General features: G+C 52.5%; 4 protein-coding genes across 7 annotated transcripts; 2 read left to right on the top strand and 2 right to left on the bottom strand.

The window, feature by feature from the left end:
• Positions 1–486: 486 nt before the first annotated feature.
• On the top strand, positions 487–2288 carry LOC1281176 (suppressor of fused homolog). The gene is made up of 2 exons (XM_321114.4): positions 487–767; positions 843–2288. The coding sequence occupies exons 1-2, from the start codon at positions 625–627 to the stop codon at positions 2095–2097; spliced, it is 1398 nt and encodes a 465-aa protein (XP_321114.2). The 5' UTR covers positions 487–624; the 3' UTR covers positions 2098–2288.
• Positions 2289–2416: 128 nt separating this feature from the next.
• Positions 2417–8382, bottom strand: LOC1281175 (uncharacterized). 2 transcript variants are annotated; one of them, XM_321113.5, is made up of 4 exons: positions 8188–8382; positions 4847–8035; positions 4558–4770; positions 2417–4488 (listed from the first exon to the last, which is right to left on the bottom strand). In XM_321113.5, the coding sequence occupies exons 2-4, from the start codon at positions 8000–8002 to the stop codon at positions 2593–2595; spliced, it is 5265 nt and encodes a 1754-aa protein (XP_321113.4). In that variant the 5' UTR covers positions 8003–8035; positions 8188–8382; the 3' UTR covers positions 2417–2592. The 2 variants fall into 2 exon arrangements, with proteins under 2 accessions (XP_321113.4, XP_061506426.1); XM_061650442.1 differs by having other exon boundaries at positions 8104–8382.
• A 187-nt stretch (positions 8383–8569) lies between these two features.
• Positions 8570–11829, top strand: LOC3290534 (membrane-associated tyrosine- and threonine-specific cdc2-inhibitory kinase). 3 transcript variants are annotated; one of them, XR_009765439.1, is made up of 4 exons: positions 8571–9338; positions 9430–10991; positions 11066–11572; positions 11647–11829. XR_009765439.1 is itself a non-coding variant. In XM_061650444.1 (3 exons), the coding sequence occupies exons 1-3, from the start codon at positions 9273–9275 to the stop codon at positions 11496–11498; spliced, it is 2061 nt and encodes a 686-aa protein (XP_061506428.1). In that variant the 5' UTR covers positions 8570–9272; the 3' UTR covers positions 11499–11829. The 3 variants fall into 3 exon arrangements, 1 of the variants encoding a protein (XP_061506428.1); XR_009765438.1 differs by having other exon boundaries at positions 8574–9338; positions 11066–11577; XM_061650444.1 differs by having other exon boundaries at positions 8570–9338; positions 11066–11829.
• An 862-nt stretch (positions 11830–12691) lies between these two features.
• On the bottom strand, positions 12692–14328 carry LOC1281174 (short-chain specific acyl-CoA dehydrogenase, mitochondrial). The gene is made up of 2 exons (XM_321112.6): positions 14137–14328; positions 12692–13994 (listed from the first exon to the last, which is right to left on the bottom strand). The coding sequence occupies exons 1-2, from the start codon at positions 14168–14170 to the stop codon at positions 12814–12816; spliced, it is 1215 nt and encodes a 404-aa protein (XP_321112.6). The 5' UTR covers positions 14171–14328; the 3' UTR covers positions 12692–12813.
• Between the last annotated feature and the right edge of the window lie 25 nt (positions 14329–14353).

The raw sequence follows: 14353 nt of genomic DNA on the forward strand, positions 1-14353 counted from the left end.
AAGTGAGATTTAAGTTATGGTCGATGGTGTTTATACCCACGTATCTGCCCACACGACCACTCTCACAGCGTTTTAGAAGCTGATGTAAAGGCCAAGATTAGATGAAGTTAGGCAAATATATTGTAAGAACAGGACAGCATAATGATGAGTTATAAAACGCCATCTATTGAGCAAACTAGTGAAGCTATGGAGCATTCGTTTTTTTTTTTGAATGGATTTTTTATTTTCCAGTCAATTAAACTTAATCTGTGGTGCATTTGGTAACAGTTTTTGTGATTGTATTATTGTACCAATCAATTATAGAACAAAATCGATCGGCTTTAGCAACAACCCTATTTGAATCATTCAATTGAAACAAATTATACAAAATACCCTTCCGATAGTGTAAATTTCCCTTCCATATTACCCTTGCTTATTTGACCCCTATTTGATCACAATTGGACGCCTTAAAAATGCTGCTTGGGAACAAATGTGAATTGACGTTTCCGTTGTTGTTTTTTTTTCTCATTGAACGACGCTTGTTTACGTTTAGTTTGCATTCCTTTGCAGCTTTGGTTCCGATTTTAGTTTAGATTTTCCGTTTTCTTTATCTTTCTAATTTGTAATTTCCATCACGCCGCTGCAATGGCAGCAGCCGCTCCAGAAAAGGAAACTGCGCTCAAAAAACGCATCCTACCCCGCGGTTTACAGAAACTCATCGAGCAATGTTTGAAAATTTACCCCGACCAAACGAACCCGCTGCAGGTGACGACCGTGCTGAAGTATTGGTAAGCGTGTGAGGGCGAGACCGGTTGGGGAATGAACGCCACCAACCATTTCTTTCCATTTACTACTACCCACAGGCTCGGCGGACAAGATCCGTTGGATTACATCAGCATGTATCACAATGCCGGCGATCCGGAGCAAAACATCCCGCCCCACTGGCACTACGTAAGCTTCGGTCTGTCCGACCTACACGGCGATGGGCGGGTGCATCTGGCAGACACTTCCGGCGGTCTTGAGCCACGCTCTGGCATGGGCTTTGAACTTACCTTCCGGCTGGTAAAGTCCCCCGACGCGGCGGCCAACGAGCGGCCACCGACCTGGCCCGCGAACCTGCTGCAATCGCTCGCCAAGTACGTGTTCCAGTCGGGCAATCGGCTCTGCACCGGCGACAACATCCCCTGGCGTCGATCGCTCGACGGAAGCAAGGACAGCAACACGGCCATCCAGCACATGCTAATAGCGGAAGACCCTCAGCTCCCGCGGACGGAAACCCCGTTCGGTTGGGTGGACTTCCTGCAGATCGTGGGCGTGACGAGCGAGGAGCTGGAACAAGCGTCCCGCTGGAACGGGAAGGGTATGTTGAATCTGCTGACAAAAGATCCGGCCACGGGCGGCCCCTGGCTGATCACGGATATGGCCCGATCGAGCAGCGTGTTCGAGCAGTTCCCCGAGACGCTCCGCCAGCTCGAGCTAGATCTGGAAAAGGAGGGGTCCGATCTGGCCGGTGTGAATGCGGACTTTACCTTCAAAGAGCTCGCCAAAGGTGCACTCACCGTGGCCGTCAAAAAGGAGGTGCTCGATCCGGACGAAGACCTGTCCCGCTCCATCTCGTCCTGCAACATTGCGGTGAAGGAGGAAGCGCCCGAAAAGGATACGCTGGAACAGTCGACCGGTTCGACGTCCTCGGATATGGTGAATCCGTTCGACAATCCGAACATTCCGTCCCGTGTCTTCCCGCTGACCGGCATCGAGCTGACGCTTGCACCGTACGCCGCCAAATTCCTCATGCTTGCCGTGCGCGATCGCATCCGGCACGGGCGACACTTTACCTTCAAGGCGCAGCATATGGCCGTCACGTTCGTGGCCGAATCGGTGACCGGCTCGATCGTGAACCGCCAAACGCCGTACGCGGTGCTCGGCAGCTGGGTGCAGATACTGATCCCGAACCGGCTGGTGCCGCGCATGGTCGAACGCTTCGGTGAGCTGAGCACGCGCAGCGCGGACGGGCTGAAAATTCCACTAACGTACGAATGGCCGGAACAGAATCTTAAGTTTATCATCGACAATCCGCCACCGGAGCTGCTGAACCAGCAGGGACCGATACTGGCGTAATGGGGATGGCATTTTCCTATCTTTCGAATGGGTATTACTACTTACGAGTGCCTTGATATTGCTGCGCTTCCACCCAACCACAGGATTGGTGGTGCGCAGGTTTAGCTTTAGTTCGTACAAGTGAAACTCTGACAATTTCTTACTCCTTTGAACTCAATAAAAATCTCAGCACTTTAGTTCTGATAATGAAACTTCATTCTGTCTGCGCTTAGTACCTGTGCTTGCATTATTTGCCACTGCCTGCTTCTTTACAAGCCGTTTCCATGGTGATCCTTCAATACCTCATTCAACGACACACAAACACACACACTATCGAGTGGTTTGGAGGTAAATTCATTTTGGTCGTTTATTTCTCTTATCGATTTGCCTTAAAAACGATAGTTTTCAGTTCAGTGATGCTACGAACACTACTTAACAATAAAATACAATAGAAACATTGGTCTCGAGCAGGAAAGTACAACAAGGCTGGCATATAAATAATCTTCCTCATCACTCTCAGATCCGCTTGCGACGCTGTCTGGTGCGCGAAGCGATAGTGCTCATGCGCGGTTCCACCTTTGCCGGTTCGATACTGGTTGGAACTGGTGGATCCATGGCTTTTTTCGTCCGCGAACGTCCGTTGGATTTTTCGTCCAAAGCTGTATCCTTTGCAACGTTATTATTTGCTATTATTTGCTTTTTGCCATCAAGCTCGCTAACTACTACTACGCTGGTCTCTGTCTGGTGCTGCTTCTTCACGCCGTCATTACCACCGCCACAAACGATCCGCTCCGGGCTGGGATCATCAAATCGTAGTTTGGTTTTCGTTGCCAGCAATGGCGTTCTTCGCTTGGCGGCCGCCAACCGGGCAGCCGATGAGGAAGATGCGGACAACGGCCCACCACCACTGCCGAGCAAGCGCTTTCGATCGGAATAGGTTTTGAGCGAAAGCCCCGTTCGCTTGTCTGCCGACACGGCGTGGCTGTGATCGAAGCTGGTTTCGATTGCCTCGTCCGACTGGCGGCCACTATCGTTCGCCGAATCGTCCAGCACGATCACAACGCTGCTGTCGTGCTTTTTCGCCGCATCGCCGAGCACCAGCACATCGCGAAACGATCCATTCAGTGCCGGACTGTCGGAAGTGGGGGGCTTGTGTGTTGTCGCACGGGGCGTTTTCGTAGACGCGTCGGTGTCACTCGATTCGCTTAGGCTGGGAAAATCTTCCACCACCAAGCGGCGAACCTTACGGCCGGCCGTTTTATTACCGGTTTTATTAGGGCGAGTTGATACTAGTGTGCTGGCAGGAGTTCCGATCAGCAAAGCATCCTTATACGAATCCGTTGCCCGTTTCGGTGTCACTGGATCAGTTTCGGGCCGTGGTAGATTGGCCATTTCACGTTTTTCTCCACGCCGACTGCTTTCCGGTAACTTTGCATCTTTGCTACTCTCGCACCCTTCTTCCATCGGATCCGCCAGTTCGGGCTCCAATGCCTTCGACTTAAGCTTCGTACCTGTAGGTTTTATCGCTTTTCCAACCGTCGTCGGAACCGCATTAGCCCTCCCGGGCCGATTCGGTGGAGAATCGACGAAAATGTTCACCGTCTTAGGTTTGCGTGCCGACGCAGAGTACGTCCGACTCGGGATGGTCCCATCCGGTACGAGCAGCGCATCCGGACCGGATGTTTTCAGCTGATGGCGTCGTGAGGCAGCCTGCCGTATCAGCTCATTCACACGATCAACCGTTTTGGGCGGCGCTCGGGCCGCTGCCGTGCGCCCACCATATGCGATCGGATCCGATTTGGGAGTTTTGACCATCAAGTTGCTCAGGTTTGTGGTCAGCAAGGCCATGTCCGGGGAGCTGCTACCGCTACTTGCCTTACCCAACCTGGCAAGCAATTCTGTATAGCGTGCTTCAATCATCGAACGACTTCGCTTTGTACGAACGGGACGATGCATCAGCATTGCTAGCGCATTTGCGTTGTACTGTACATCGGCAGACAGTGCCGGATCGGTGCCTGGTACGGTAAGTTCGGAGGCCCACCGGTACGCTTCCCGGGCTGCCTCGTAATGCTCCTGGCGGACCAAAAACTGTCCCCTCTGCAGAAGCGTCCGTATCATGGTCACGGTCAGATCCGTTCGGTAGGCCGGGACGTTCCAGTGGCGGACAGAGTTTGGATGTATTTGCGTCCGCCAATGCTCGCACAGCGTCGCGTAGGAACGTTCGATATAGTTGGTCGGCTGGGTACGCTGCAGGACGGCGAGTCTCACCGCGAGGGCGGCCGTTTGAAACGCCATCGATTTGTACTGTGGGTAGCTACAGTAGCGGCAATCGCAACCAGGCGCGTGATGGAACATAAGATACTGTTCAACAACTGTTTCGTTCCCGATAGCTACGCCCAATGCAGCGATTTTCTGGAGAAAGAGATTCAATGAAATTAGTTAAAAAAACAAATGAACAAAGCTGACGTTAATAATACGTACGGGAATGATTCTATTTTTGGGGGCCGCTTCTCGCTCCACGTCCACCAAATCCTGAACGACGCTTTGCGTGCCGAGTGGCGCACTGTTGATGGCTTTGTGGTGTCCACCATCTCCTGCCCGTGTTACATGGTCCATCAACATGCCCTTTTCCCTGTTTCCCGCGGATAGAATCGGACGCAACATCAGCAAACGGTCTAGGTAACCCAGTATGACCTTCAAAAGAAAGAATATGCTGAGTATTAGATTGCTCCAGCTTAACGATAACACGATGACGATCCATTATCCTTACCTCGCATCGATCCAGCTTCTGCATATCGGCACACATCTGCCCGTACAGCAGCAGCAATTGCATCACGCGCAACCCGGCTCCCCTGCGCATCACAAACTTTAGCAGCTGCTCCACGTGCGGCTCGATCAGCGGCCCCGTATCGTACCGCACGATCAGATGCTGCAGCACCTCGATCGTCATCTCGACCGTGGCCAGCGAAAGCGTAAACGTGTGCTCGGAGGAAATTTTCTGCAGATCGTTAAAGCTGGCCAGCATGCGCTTCATGAACGCGAGCGGTGGTACGGATTCGGGCCATGGCAGTCCGTGCTCAACCGTCAGGCGGAAGAGAATTTGCGCCGTCCGCCCCTGGAATAGTTGGGCGATCGTATCGACATTGGTTGACTGGTTTACATGATCTAGAGCTCGCTGTATGAGCCGGAGCGCCGGTGCCAGTTCGCCCACGGAAGCGAGGTACACCGCGAGCGCAAGATAGAGATTTAACAGCTGAAATTTACGGTTGGCCGGAACATCGTCGATGCTACCCGGAGGATGCAGCAAGGTTGTGGCCCGCTTTGCCAGGTACTCCACCAATTCCAGCGAGCCTCCGGCATGCTTTTGGACGGCGTTTGGGTTGTTTCGCCTCCTCTCCTTCAGCTGTACGTCCGCCAGTTGGTGCTGTTCCAGCAGAAATGCCAACGAAGCGCACTGATCAAGCGGCCGCACGTCGCGTCGCTGTGAGACAAGCAGCAAATTCAACAGCTGCAACTCTACCGCCCGATGGGGATGATAGTTGAGATGGTACAGGCGGGCCGTATTGTCCAGTATGCTAGAAATCTGCGCTATCGACGGCAGTACCCACAGGGATTGAAAGTTGTCCGCCTCCAGGGCTGCCATCAGCTCGCCGTAGTGCTTCCGTATCGCTTCCAGCCGTCCCACTAGCTGTGCTTCGCGATCGAGCTGATTCTCCAGCAGGATCTCGTCAATTTGACCGTTGCGCAGCTGCTCCACCTTGAATGGGATGTCTCGCCACCGGTTCAACGTCGACCGGCCGGCCAAGGTGAACGTGTGGTAGGAAACGATGGCCAGGGAGGCGCACCGTTTCACGCGTTCGAGTGCGTTTGCCGGCCGGTACTGCTTCAACGCATCGAGCAGCGTATCCATCATCGACTCCGGTAGCTTTGCGGCATCATTCTCGCTAAAACCGTGCAGCGCCATCCCGAAGGTAAGACAGTGTTCGCGAATATCGCCCACCTGGGCCAGCTGCTCCATGTACTCCCAGACCGGCAGCGAGTTGGACGTTTTGTACTTAGACACCAGTGCCATTTCCTCCGCCAGTATGGTGAACTGTTCCGCTCTCGTCGGCACACAGTCGAACGCGAATCCGAACCGATCGAACGACGGATGCTCGAACAGCTGCAAAACGGTAAGCGAACGTATCGGATCCGTCTCCGGTGCGTTGACCTGGTAGCACATAATCGATCGTACGATCGCGCTGACTGATGCTGTGTGCTCCTCGCTCGATGCGGCCGCAGCCGATGAATCACGTAACGTTAGCAGCAGCCGAAGCAAACGAACGCTTACGTTCGGCCAGCAAGAGGCGGACGCATTCGAACCGGCTTGGTCGGTGTGGGTACTATCCAGCAGTCGTACCAGATGCATATCGGACAGGAACTCAAAACGGTAGCGATTCTGCACGCCTATGATTAGCTTCAGCATTTGCACAATTTCTTCCACCTCCTCGGCGACTTGCGCCTCCTGCTTGCACTGGAGCGTTATGACGTACTTCAGCCAGGAGACGCTGTAACGCATCGAGCTCTCGATCAGGGATCGCTTTCGCTCACAGGCAAGCTCTTCGAGCAGGGTTAGCTTACGCTTGATCAGGTCGCACCCGCGACTCACCGAGTAGGACAGCTTGCCCTCGTACGGCTTTTGGTCGGCCGCATCCCTTGCCTGCACGATGTTAAAATGCATCAGCATGCTCAGCAGCTTGATGGCCAGGTGGCGCCGGGAGCTTGTGCACGCGCGACAAATCTCGGGCACCGTGTCCGATGGACAGTGCCGCACGAAGTGCAAGAGTGCTTCAAACAAGCTTATAACTGACTGTGACACGCTCAGCGCTAGCTCCTGCGGCAACCGGCACAAATGGGGAATGGACTGACAGGTGAGGAATATGGCTACCCGTACCACTAGCTGGTGGGAAGCAAACGTTGCGAGCAGTGCGCGAACAGTCGCGGCAATTTCCTCGAGCTGTCGTGCCGTAGGTTGCTCTTGTTTGACGAGCTTCACCGACAGTCGTATCAGCGTGTAACAGTTGGCATACGGTTCGCTACGAATGGCTTCGAATATGGCGAGGAATCCGGCAAACTGACAGTAGTTCGCATTGTCTCCCACGGCGTACGCTAGAATGGTCTCCAGATAGCCAACGGCATCTCCTAGCAAGCTGATCAGCTCCTGCTCGTCCGGCTTAACGATATTCAGCATCGTGTCCATAATGGTTTGGTACAGCTGTTTCGCTTTTGCCAGACTGACGGAATGCAATCGGCAGAGTATGGCCATCCCGTTGTCGAACACTTCCCGGAATAGGTCCAGCGCCGATTGACGGATGCCATCGGCTGTTCGTGGCTTACCCGCCTCGTGTACCAACAGTTTGCGCTGCATTTCTATCAACAAATCGGCACCGTGTTCGATCTCTTCCGCGTTGGCGCTTTTTGCCATCTCGTGTACCGTCTTAAGCACGGCCCGCTTGACCCGTGCGTACAGATCCGCCTGCTCATCCTCGATCGCAAACAAGCTCATTAGCCGAGCGATGTGTAGCTTCGTCCACCGGCAGCTATCTTTCCGGTTGAGCGCCACGAACGCATTGTACAGTCGGGCCACCAGGAAGCACCGTGTCGTTTTCTCCGCATCGTGGCAAGCGTGCAGAAACTCCTCGAACAACGACCGGCAAGCCTTGCCGGCGGCCGTCTCCCAGTCCCGATCTTCCTTAAGCCCAACCCAATCGACTAGCTCCTTTACGAGGTGGGCCACACAGAGCTTGTAGTTGGGCTCGCCCGCCAATCCCTCCAAACAGCGCTGAGTGTCCTTCAATGCCCGCAGCAACGATTTCGAATCGCACGAAAGCTGTATCTCCCGGCGTACTTTCTTGATCTGTTCTTTGAACGCTGTGCCGGAAGACATGATGGCATGGGTTTTCGTGTAATACACACAACACTGAAAAGAAAAGAAATAAAACGTAACATTTCCCGTAAGTTTCTTAAATCGCCATTGCACACACACACCCGGTTGCTTGCAGCTTGAGCGATCAGTGCAGGATGTAAAATGGCGCGTACGCGAGCTCGTGTTTTTATCTTCACATTACTTACGGTTTTGTTACTGGTTCATGTGGCGTGCTGTGGGTATATTGCTGATGCGTTACGTCGGTGAGTAAAATGAATAGAAAATATAATTCAACCACAAATAGACAAGCGTTTTCGGTGCAAAGGTTGAGCTGGTAGCGAGGCGTTGTTGTGCGTTGGAAACCGTCGGCTGCTTTTGTCAGTTGCGATTGTTTCTTCAAAATGCTTCTCCATCTTCCTTCTCGCTCTCGTACGTACAGTGCGTGCTAAAAGTGACACAGACAAAAAAGGCCTTTTCGAAAATAGATCTTTGTGGAAAATTACGTACGTTTTCTCTAAAAGAGCAATTAAAGTACAAGAAGTATCTTATGCTATGAATATTGTTGACCAACATGGAAAACGAGTAAATTTTCGCTTTAAAAGGTTAAACGGTGCCGCATTTGATGCAAATGTTAGCGAAAAACCCTGTCGCACAAAAAGGCCCTTTCCGAAAAGGCTTAACGCAAAACGTCAGTTTTCAAAAAAACGAACGCACTTCAAATCAAAGTGCAAACAACAAAGAGATTGCTTGCCAAAACAGAGACACTTTTGCGGCCTGACCAGCGAATTAACGCCATCATCTGAACGATAATATGTGTTTTGTGTGCCGAAACGATGCATTAACGCATCCAGTGCAAGTGGAGGGAAAAAGGTTTCGCGAAAATTAGCGCTCAAACACGCCCAAACAGTCAGCTGCAAAGCGTCGAACCGTGGCGCTCGATCTCCTAACCTCACAACGGCAACGACTAGCGGTTGACGCAATCTCGGCTGTCCGAAGTAAGCGGTTGCGCCGATTTCCATTTATTGCAATTCGGAATATCACCAAAAACATATCGCAGTGAAGGTCTGCTTCATACGGATATTTTACAAACTGTGCTTGAAAGAACAAAAAGCTGTGCCCGTTAAGGAATAGCACACGGATTATCGAACGCGTGAGAGTGTGAAAGAGAGACAGCGTGTGGGAAAAGGACAAAGGGAACCGGTGACTTGATGTGAACAAAAACAGTGGGGTGGGATTTGTGTTTGGGGTGGTAAGATCGGTAGTGGGTTGTGGCTAAAGGAACCGGTTAAACATGAAGTCTCCGCTGCCGTTGCCCGAACTATTTGAAGAGGATGAATTTTCGTTCTCCTTTAAGAAGGTATGTAGAGGAATCAAAAACGACGCCACGTAAGCGTGCAATAATTTTGTACCGCTTAGTTCAATGCCCCCTTTCCTCTGTCTCATTGTAGCCACGCGGACTGCACGATGCGTTCAGCAGACGACGACCGCCGAAGCTCATGCAGCCGCTGAATCGCAGCATTAATGCTTCGATGGCGAACGTAATCTCGTTCCGGCTCGATGACAGCCGGGCCGAGCTGAGCGCACTGTACAACCGACACAAACCGGAAACGTACTACGAGCAGTGCTTCGAGCAACTGACCAAGGTGGGCGAAGGTTCGTTCGGGGAGGTGTTCAAGGTGCGCAGCCGCACGGACGGTCGGCTGTACGCGGTGAAAAAGTCGAAAACCTACTTCCGCAGCTCGCAGTGCCGCCAGCTGTGCCTGGAGGAGGTGCGCCGGTACGAGCAGTTCTCCGACCACGAGAACTGCGTCAAGCTGTACCAGGCGTGGGAGCAGGATGATCGGCTGTACATGCAGATGGAGCTGTGTCGCGAAAATCTGGAGGTGTACGCACGCGAGCAGCAGCAGCTGCCGGACGAACGCATCTGGTCGATACTGCTCGATCTGCTGCTGGCGCTTAAAAGCCTGCACGATCGCAACCTCATCCATCTGGACATTAAGCTGGACAACATTCTCGTGACGGACGACGGAACCTGCAAGCTGGCCGACTTCGGGATCGTGTTCGATCTGACGAAGAGCAATCCGCGGTACGCCACCGAGGGTGATTCGCGCTACATGGCACCGGAGCTGATGGAGGGCACGTACACGAAGGCGGCCGACATCTTTAGCCTCGGCATAGCGACACTCGAGCTGGCCTGCAATCTCGAGCTGCCACCGAACGGGCGAATGTGGCAGCGTTTGCGCAACGGGCAGCCCCTGCCCGAGCTGTTGGCGCGCAAGGTTTCTCCCACGCTGAAGGACATCATCCACAGCATGATGCGCCCGGTGCCGACCGAGCGACCCACCGTCGACGTGCTACTGAAGCATCCGATGCTTCAAAAGCTGTACGAAGCGCGAAGGCGAAGGCGAATCTTCGAGCGTACCGGGTCCTACCTCTGCCGGAAGCTTTCCAGCCTGGCGCGATTCGTGCTCGTTGCGGTAATGTGGCTGGTAGCGTGCTTTCGACTACAGCACCGGAAAGATTCTCCCGACGCGAAGGTGGAAAGGGGACAGCAGAAGGCGGCGAACAAAACGGCGAGAAGCTGCAACGGTTCGAATCTGTCCGTTGGCAGCTGTTCCCGGACGGGTATCGCATTCGGTGCGTCACGATCGTTCCAGGAGCACTGTTCCAGCCTGCTGGCGGATGATGACAATGAGATGGATTTTAGCGGCACCGGGTTCGATAGTAGCGCATGCACGGCCGCTGGTGACGACTGCGATCGTACGGCCGGTACGCAGGATGGTGGCGGCACGGACAAGGACAGTGTGCAAATTACTCCGACGCTCAACAACTCCATGCCACCGACCCGCACACCGACGGTACGGATCGTTAACTCGACGCCCCTCAACCACCACCACCACCACAACGACCATCTGCACAGGCACCATCTACAGTTTCAGCAGACGCAGCAGAGCCATTCCGGTTCGCGGCACGCAAGCCGTGTCTTCTGTTCCCCGTTGCGCATTTTGTGGTATGTTTTTGAACGTAATTTGCAAAAAAAAAAAGAAAAAGTTTTGTTAACAACTTTTCACCTCCCTCGGATAGGTTTGAGGACGATGCGGACGATCTGTCGATATTGAACGATTCGCGCCGCAACCTGAAGGCGTCCTTCTCCAACTCACCCACCGCCGCATCATCGCTAAACGATAGTGACAACGATTTCCGTCCCCTCGGCTCACTGTCACAGGATTTGGACGCATCGGGCGGTGGAAAGGGCGATGGAGAAGAAGCACCAGCGCCGGCGGGAAAAAACGGCACAACGCCGGCACATTCGTCGTTGTCGTCCCTGGCCGTTGGCGAACAATCGATTACGAGCACTCCGAACAGTTCCTTATTCAAAGCGCTAAGAACGAACGTTAGCGTAGCGAACGGTGTGACTGCATCAGCAGGCTGTGATACTCCGCTGTCCACTGGGCATTCGTCGTTTCTGATTAAGAAAAAGCTTCGATTCAACGCCGAAGATGAGGATTCCGACTGAGAAGCGTTGTACGGCAGTGTACGGTGTACAGGTACGACCAGGGAGGCCGGAGTCAACGAGTAGAAGTAGGCAAAGTAAGGTAAGCACTCAACACACTTTGAAAAGGAAGCAACACTCACCCGGTCACTGTCTCTTTCTCTCTTTCCAGTGTGTGAATTGGATAACATCCAACATGCAAGCTAACCGTATCTAATCATGAACAGATCTCAGTGCATTAGTGACAAAAAAACGGTGGACGGAAAACGAACCGTCGCTAACATTCATTCGCTCTCTTTTGCGCTGCGGCTTCCGCACATTTCATCAGTTCCAGGTTCGAGTCATACGGAGGAAACAGATGCGTCTGTTTTCTCGTTTTTTTTATTTAAGCAGTAAATAACGAAACGCAAGATGAGAATAATAGAGCAAGGGGGCGCATTATTAGTATAGTAGAATGCTTCTAGATCAGCACAAAGAGAAAAGAAAAAAAGGGAACAAATGATGCACCCGAAGTGCATTGCACTAAACAAGCGCGGTTTGGGCGTAAAACCAATGTGATATCGTTTGTAAAAAAAAAACCCAGCAAACAAACAAACAGTGAAACGTTTTTGTTCCCTCCTGTCTAATCACTAATGCTTAACGTTTCTAATGTGCTAAACTCAATTTCGTACCCATTTACGAAAGCAAAAAACAACGCGTGAGCGCATTTAAAATGCTCCGGCATGTAACAAGCTCTCGGTACTAATTAATCTATTAGTATGAGCCAAGCAAACGAACATTATTGTATTAGTCGCTGCAAAAAGCGTACAAGGAAACGCTTGTACGCCACCCAATGTCGTGATTCGATTATTCATCCCGTCTTTAACCTGCTATAGGTTTTACTTGGGGTAGGTCCAAAAATCCTTCTAGTTCATAGTGGCGGTGTAGTTTTATAATAATCTGCGGGCAACTTTTAAAGCAGTTTGAGTCAGTTGGCTTCATCCTATCCAAAGGCAATAGTAGATGTGTGCGCGCGAGCCAGGTTGTCCATGTGTCCGAGCAATTTGTGTCCTTTTCAAAAGAGGACTTTTTCTATACTGTGCGGCGGGGATGGACAGGGAAATAGTATATTAAAGCTTATGGTTTTGAGTGTTTATGCATGAATGAATATAGAGAGTCAATAATAAAAAAGAAAAAAAAGTGTATGGTATTTTGTTCACATATAATTAATAGCTTAGTTTTTTTTTATAATTTAAATTTTATTTTTACACATCTTCTACTCAAACAAAAAAACTTCCAAAAGGAGAAAGAAAAACTTTCAACACTGATTGCACACTCACTCAACACATTCCCACTCCGCCTACGCCGTCAGCTCCTTGATAACGGCACCCGCAATGACGAGTCGCTGAATTTCGGACGTGCCTTCGTAAATTTCCGTAATGCGCGCATCGCGATAGTGCCGCTCGGCCGGCATATCCGACACGTATCCCATGCCGCCCAGCACCTGGATCGATTGGTGCGCGCAGTACGTGGCCGCCTCGGAAGCGGCCAGCTTCGCCTGTGCTGCCTCCTTCGTGAACGGTTTCTTGTTGTCCTTCAGCCAAGCCGCTCGCCACGTTAGCAGGCGTGCCGCCTCGAGCCGGGTGGCCATATCCGCGATCTTCGTCTGGATGGCCTGCAGCTTCGCGATCGGCTTGCCGAACGCGATGCGCTTGTTGGCATAATCGACGGCACACTCCAGGGACGCTTGCGCAATGCCGAGCGCCTGGCTCGCGATTCCGATCCGTCCGGCGTCGAGCGTTTGCATCGCGATTTTGAACCCGAAACCCGGCTCGCCGAGCAGATTCTCCCTCGGGATCGCACAGTCCTCGAAGATGAGCGAGCAGGTGGAGGAGCCCCGGATGCCCAGCTTGTCCTCCTTCTTGCCGAGCGAAAAGCCGGGCGTCTCCTTCGGCACGATGAACGCGGAAATGCCCTTGTGCTTGAGCGATTTGTCCGTGGTGGCAAACACGACGGCCGCACCGGCCTCGTACCCGTTCGTGATCCAACACTTCGTACCGTTCAGCACCCAGTGGTCGCCCTTGAGCGTGGCCGTCGTGGAGGCGGCACCCGCATCCGATCCGTTGCCCGGCTCGGACAGGGCAAAGCAACCGACCCGCGACCCATCGGTGTACTCGGCGACGTATTTTTGTTGTTGCTGTTCGTTGCCGAAATGCGTCAGCGGTCCCAGGTACAGTGAATTGTTTACCGACATGATGACACCGGCCGAGGCGCATCCGCGCGAAATTTCCTCCATCGCGATGGCGTACGCGACGTAGTCCAGACCGGTACCGCCGTACTCTTCCTTCACCGAGATTGCCATCAGCCCGAGCTCACCCATCTTGCGGATCTGCTCGGCCGGGTAAAGGTGCTCCCGATCGAACCGGGCCGCATTCGGCACCAGCTCATTGTCCGCAAAATCGCGGCAGGTTTTCTGCAGCATCTGGTGCGTATCCGGAAGTGCCGACAGGCTGGCGATGGAACGCGATCGGACGCGCTGGCCTGGAAGAGGCGGCAAACGGGAAGAACATTAACCGGTTAGTCCAAAGGTCAAGGTCCATCGCTGCGTGTCGTGTAGATACTGTTTTGATCTGTGCGAGATGAGAGCGACATACAGCATCCCAAAGGAATTTGCTCTACTTACCCATTCGGGAGGCAATTCGAACGGCGAACATCATGTGGGCAGTGATGAGGTAGTTCTGCAAGTTATACTAAAAGCTTACTAGTTGAGATTGTTTCGTTGCTTGCGGTAGAAATGCAAATTGACTAAAAGTATGAACGGAAGGACTTTGATCGAGCTGATTGTTTTGATTCCCTTCTTTCAGCTGAAGTCAAATGAAATCGCTTGTCAACTGCAACAC

Source organism: Anopheles gambiae, chromosome 2, assembly GCF_943734735.2.
Source record: "Anopheles gambiae chromosome 2, idAnoGambNW_F1_1, whole genome shotgun sequence".
NCBI classification, from domain to species: domain Eukaryota; kingdom Metazoa; phylum Arthropoda; class Insecta; order Diptera; family Culicidae; genus Anopheles; species Anopheles gambiae.

Coding starts and splice junctions, on each gene's coding strand:
- LOC3290534 (XM_061650444.1), top strand. CDS start 9,273: ATGAAGTCTCCGCTGCCGTTGCCCGAACTATTTGAAGAGGATGAATTT. Junction 9,339..9,429: donor TTTCGTTCTCCTTTAAGAAG/GTATGTAGAGGA, acceptor GTCTCATTGTAG/CCACGCGGACTGCACGATGC. Junction 10,992..11,065: donor TCCCCGTTGCGCATTTTGTG/GTATGTTTTTGA, acceptor TCCCTCGGATAG/GTTTGAGGACGATGCGGACG.
- LOC1281174 (XM_321112.6), bottom strand. CDS start 14,170: ATGATGTTCGCCGTTCGAATTGCCTCCCGAATGG. Junction 13,995..14,136: donor TCGAATTGCCTCCCGAATGG/GTAAGTAGAGCA, acceptor CGCCTCTTCCAG/GCCAGCGCGTCCGATCGCGT.
- LOC1281175 (XM_321113.5), bottom strand. CDS start 8,002: ATGTCTTCCGGCACAGCGTTCAAAGAACAGATCAAGAAAGTACGCCGG. Junction 4,771..4,846: donor AGAAGCTGGATCGATGCGAG/GTAAGGATAATG, acceptor TTTCTTTTGAAG/GTCATACTGGGTTACCTAGA. Junction 4,489..4,557: donor CCAAAAATAGAATCATTCCC/GTACGTATTATT, acceptor CTCTTTCTCCAG/AAAATCGCTGCATTGGGCGT.
- LOC1281176 (XM_321114.4), top strand. CDS start 625: ATGGCAGCAGCCGCTCCAGAAAAGGAAACTGCGCTCAAAAAACGCATC. Junction 768..842: donor ACGACCGTGCTGAAGTATTG/GTAAGCGTGTGA, acceptor TACTACCCACAG/GCTCGGCGGACAAGATCCGT.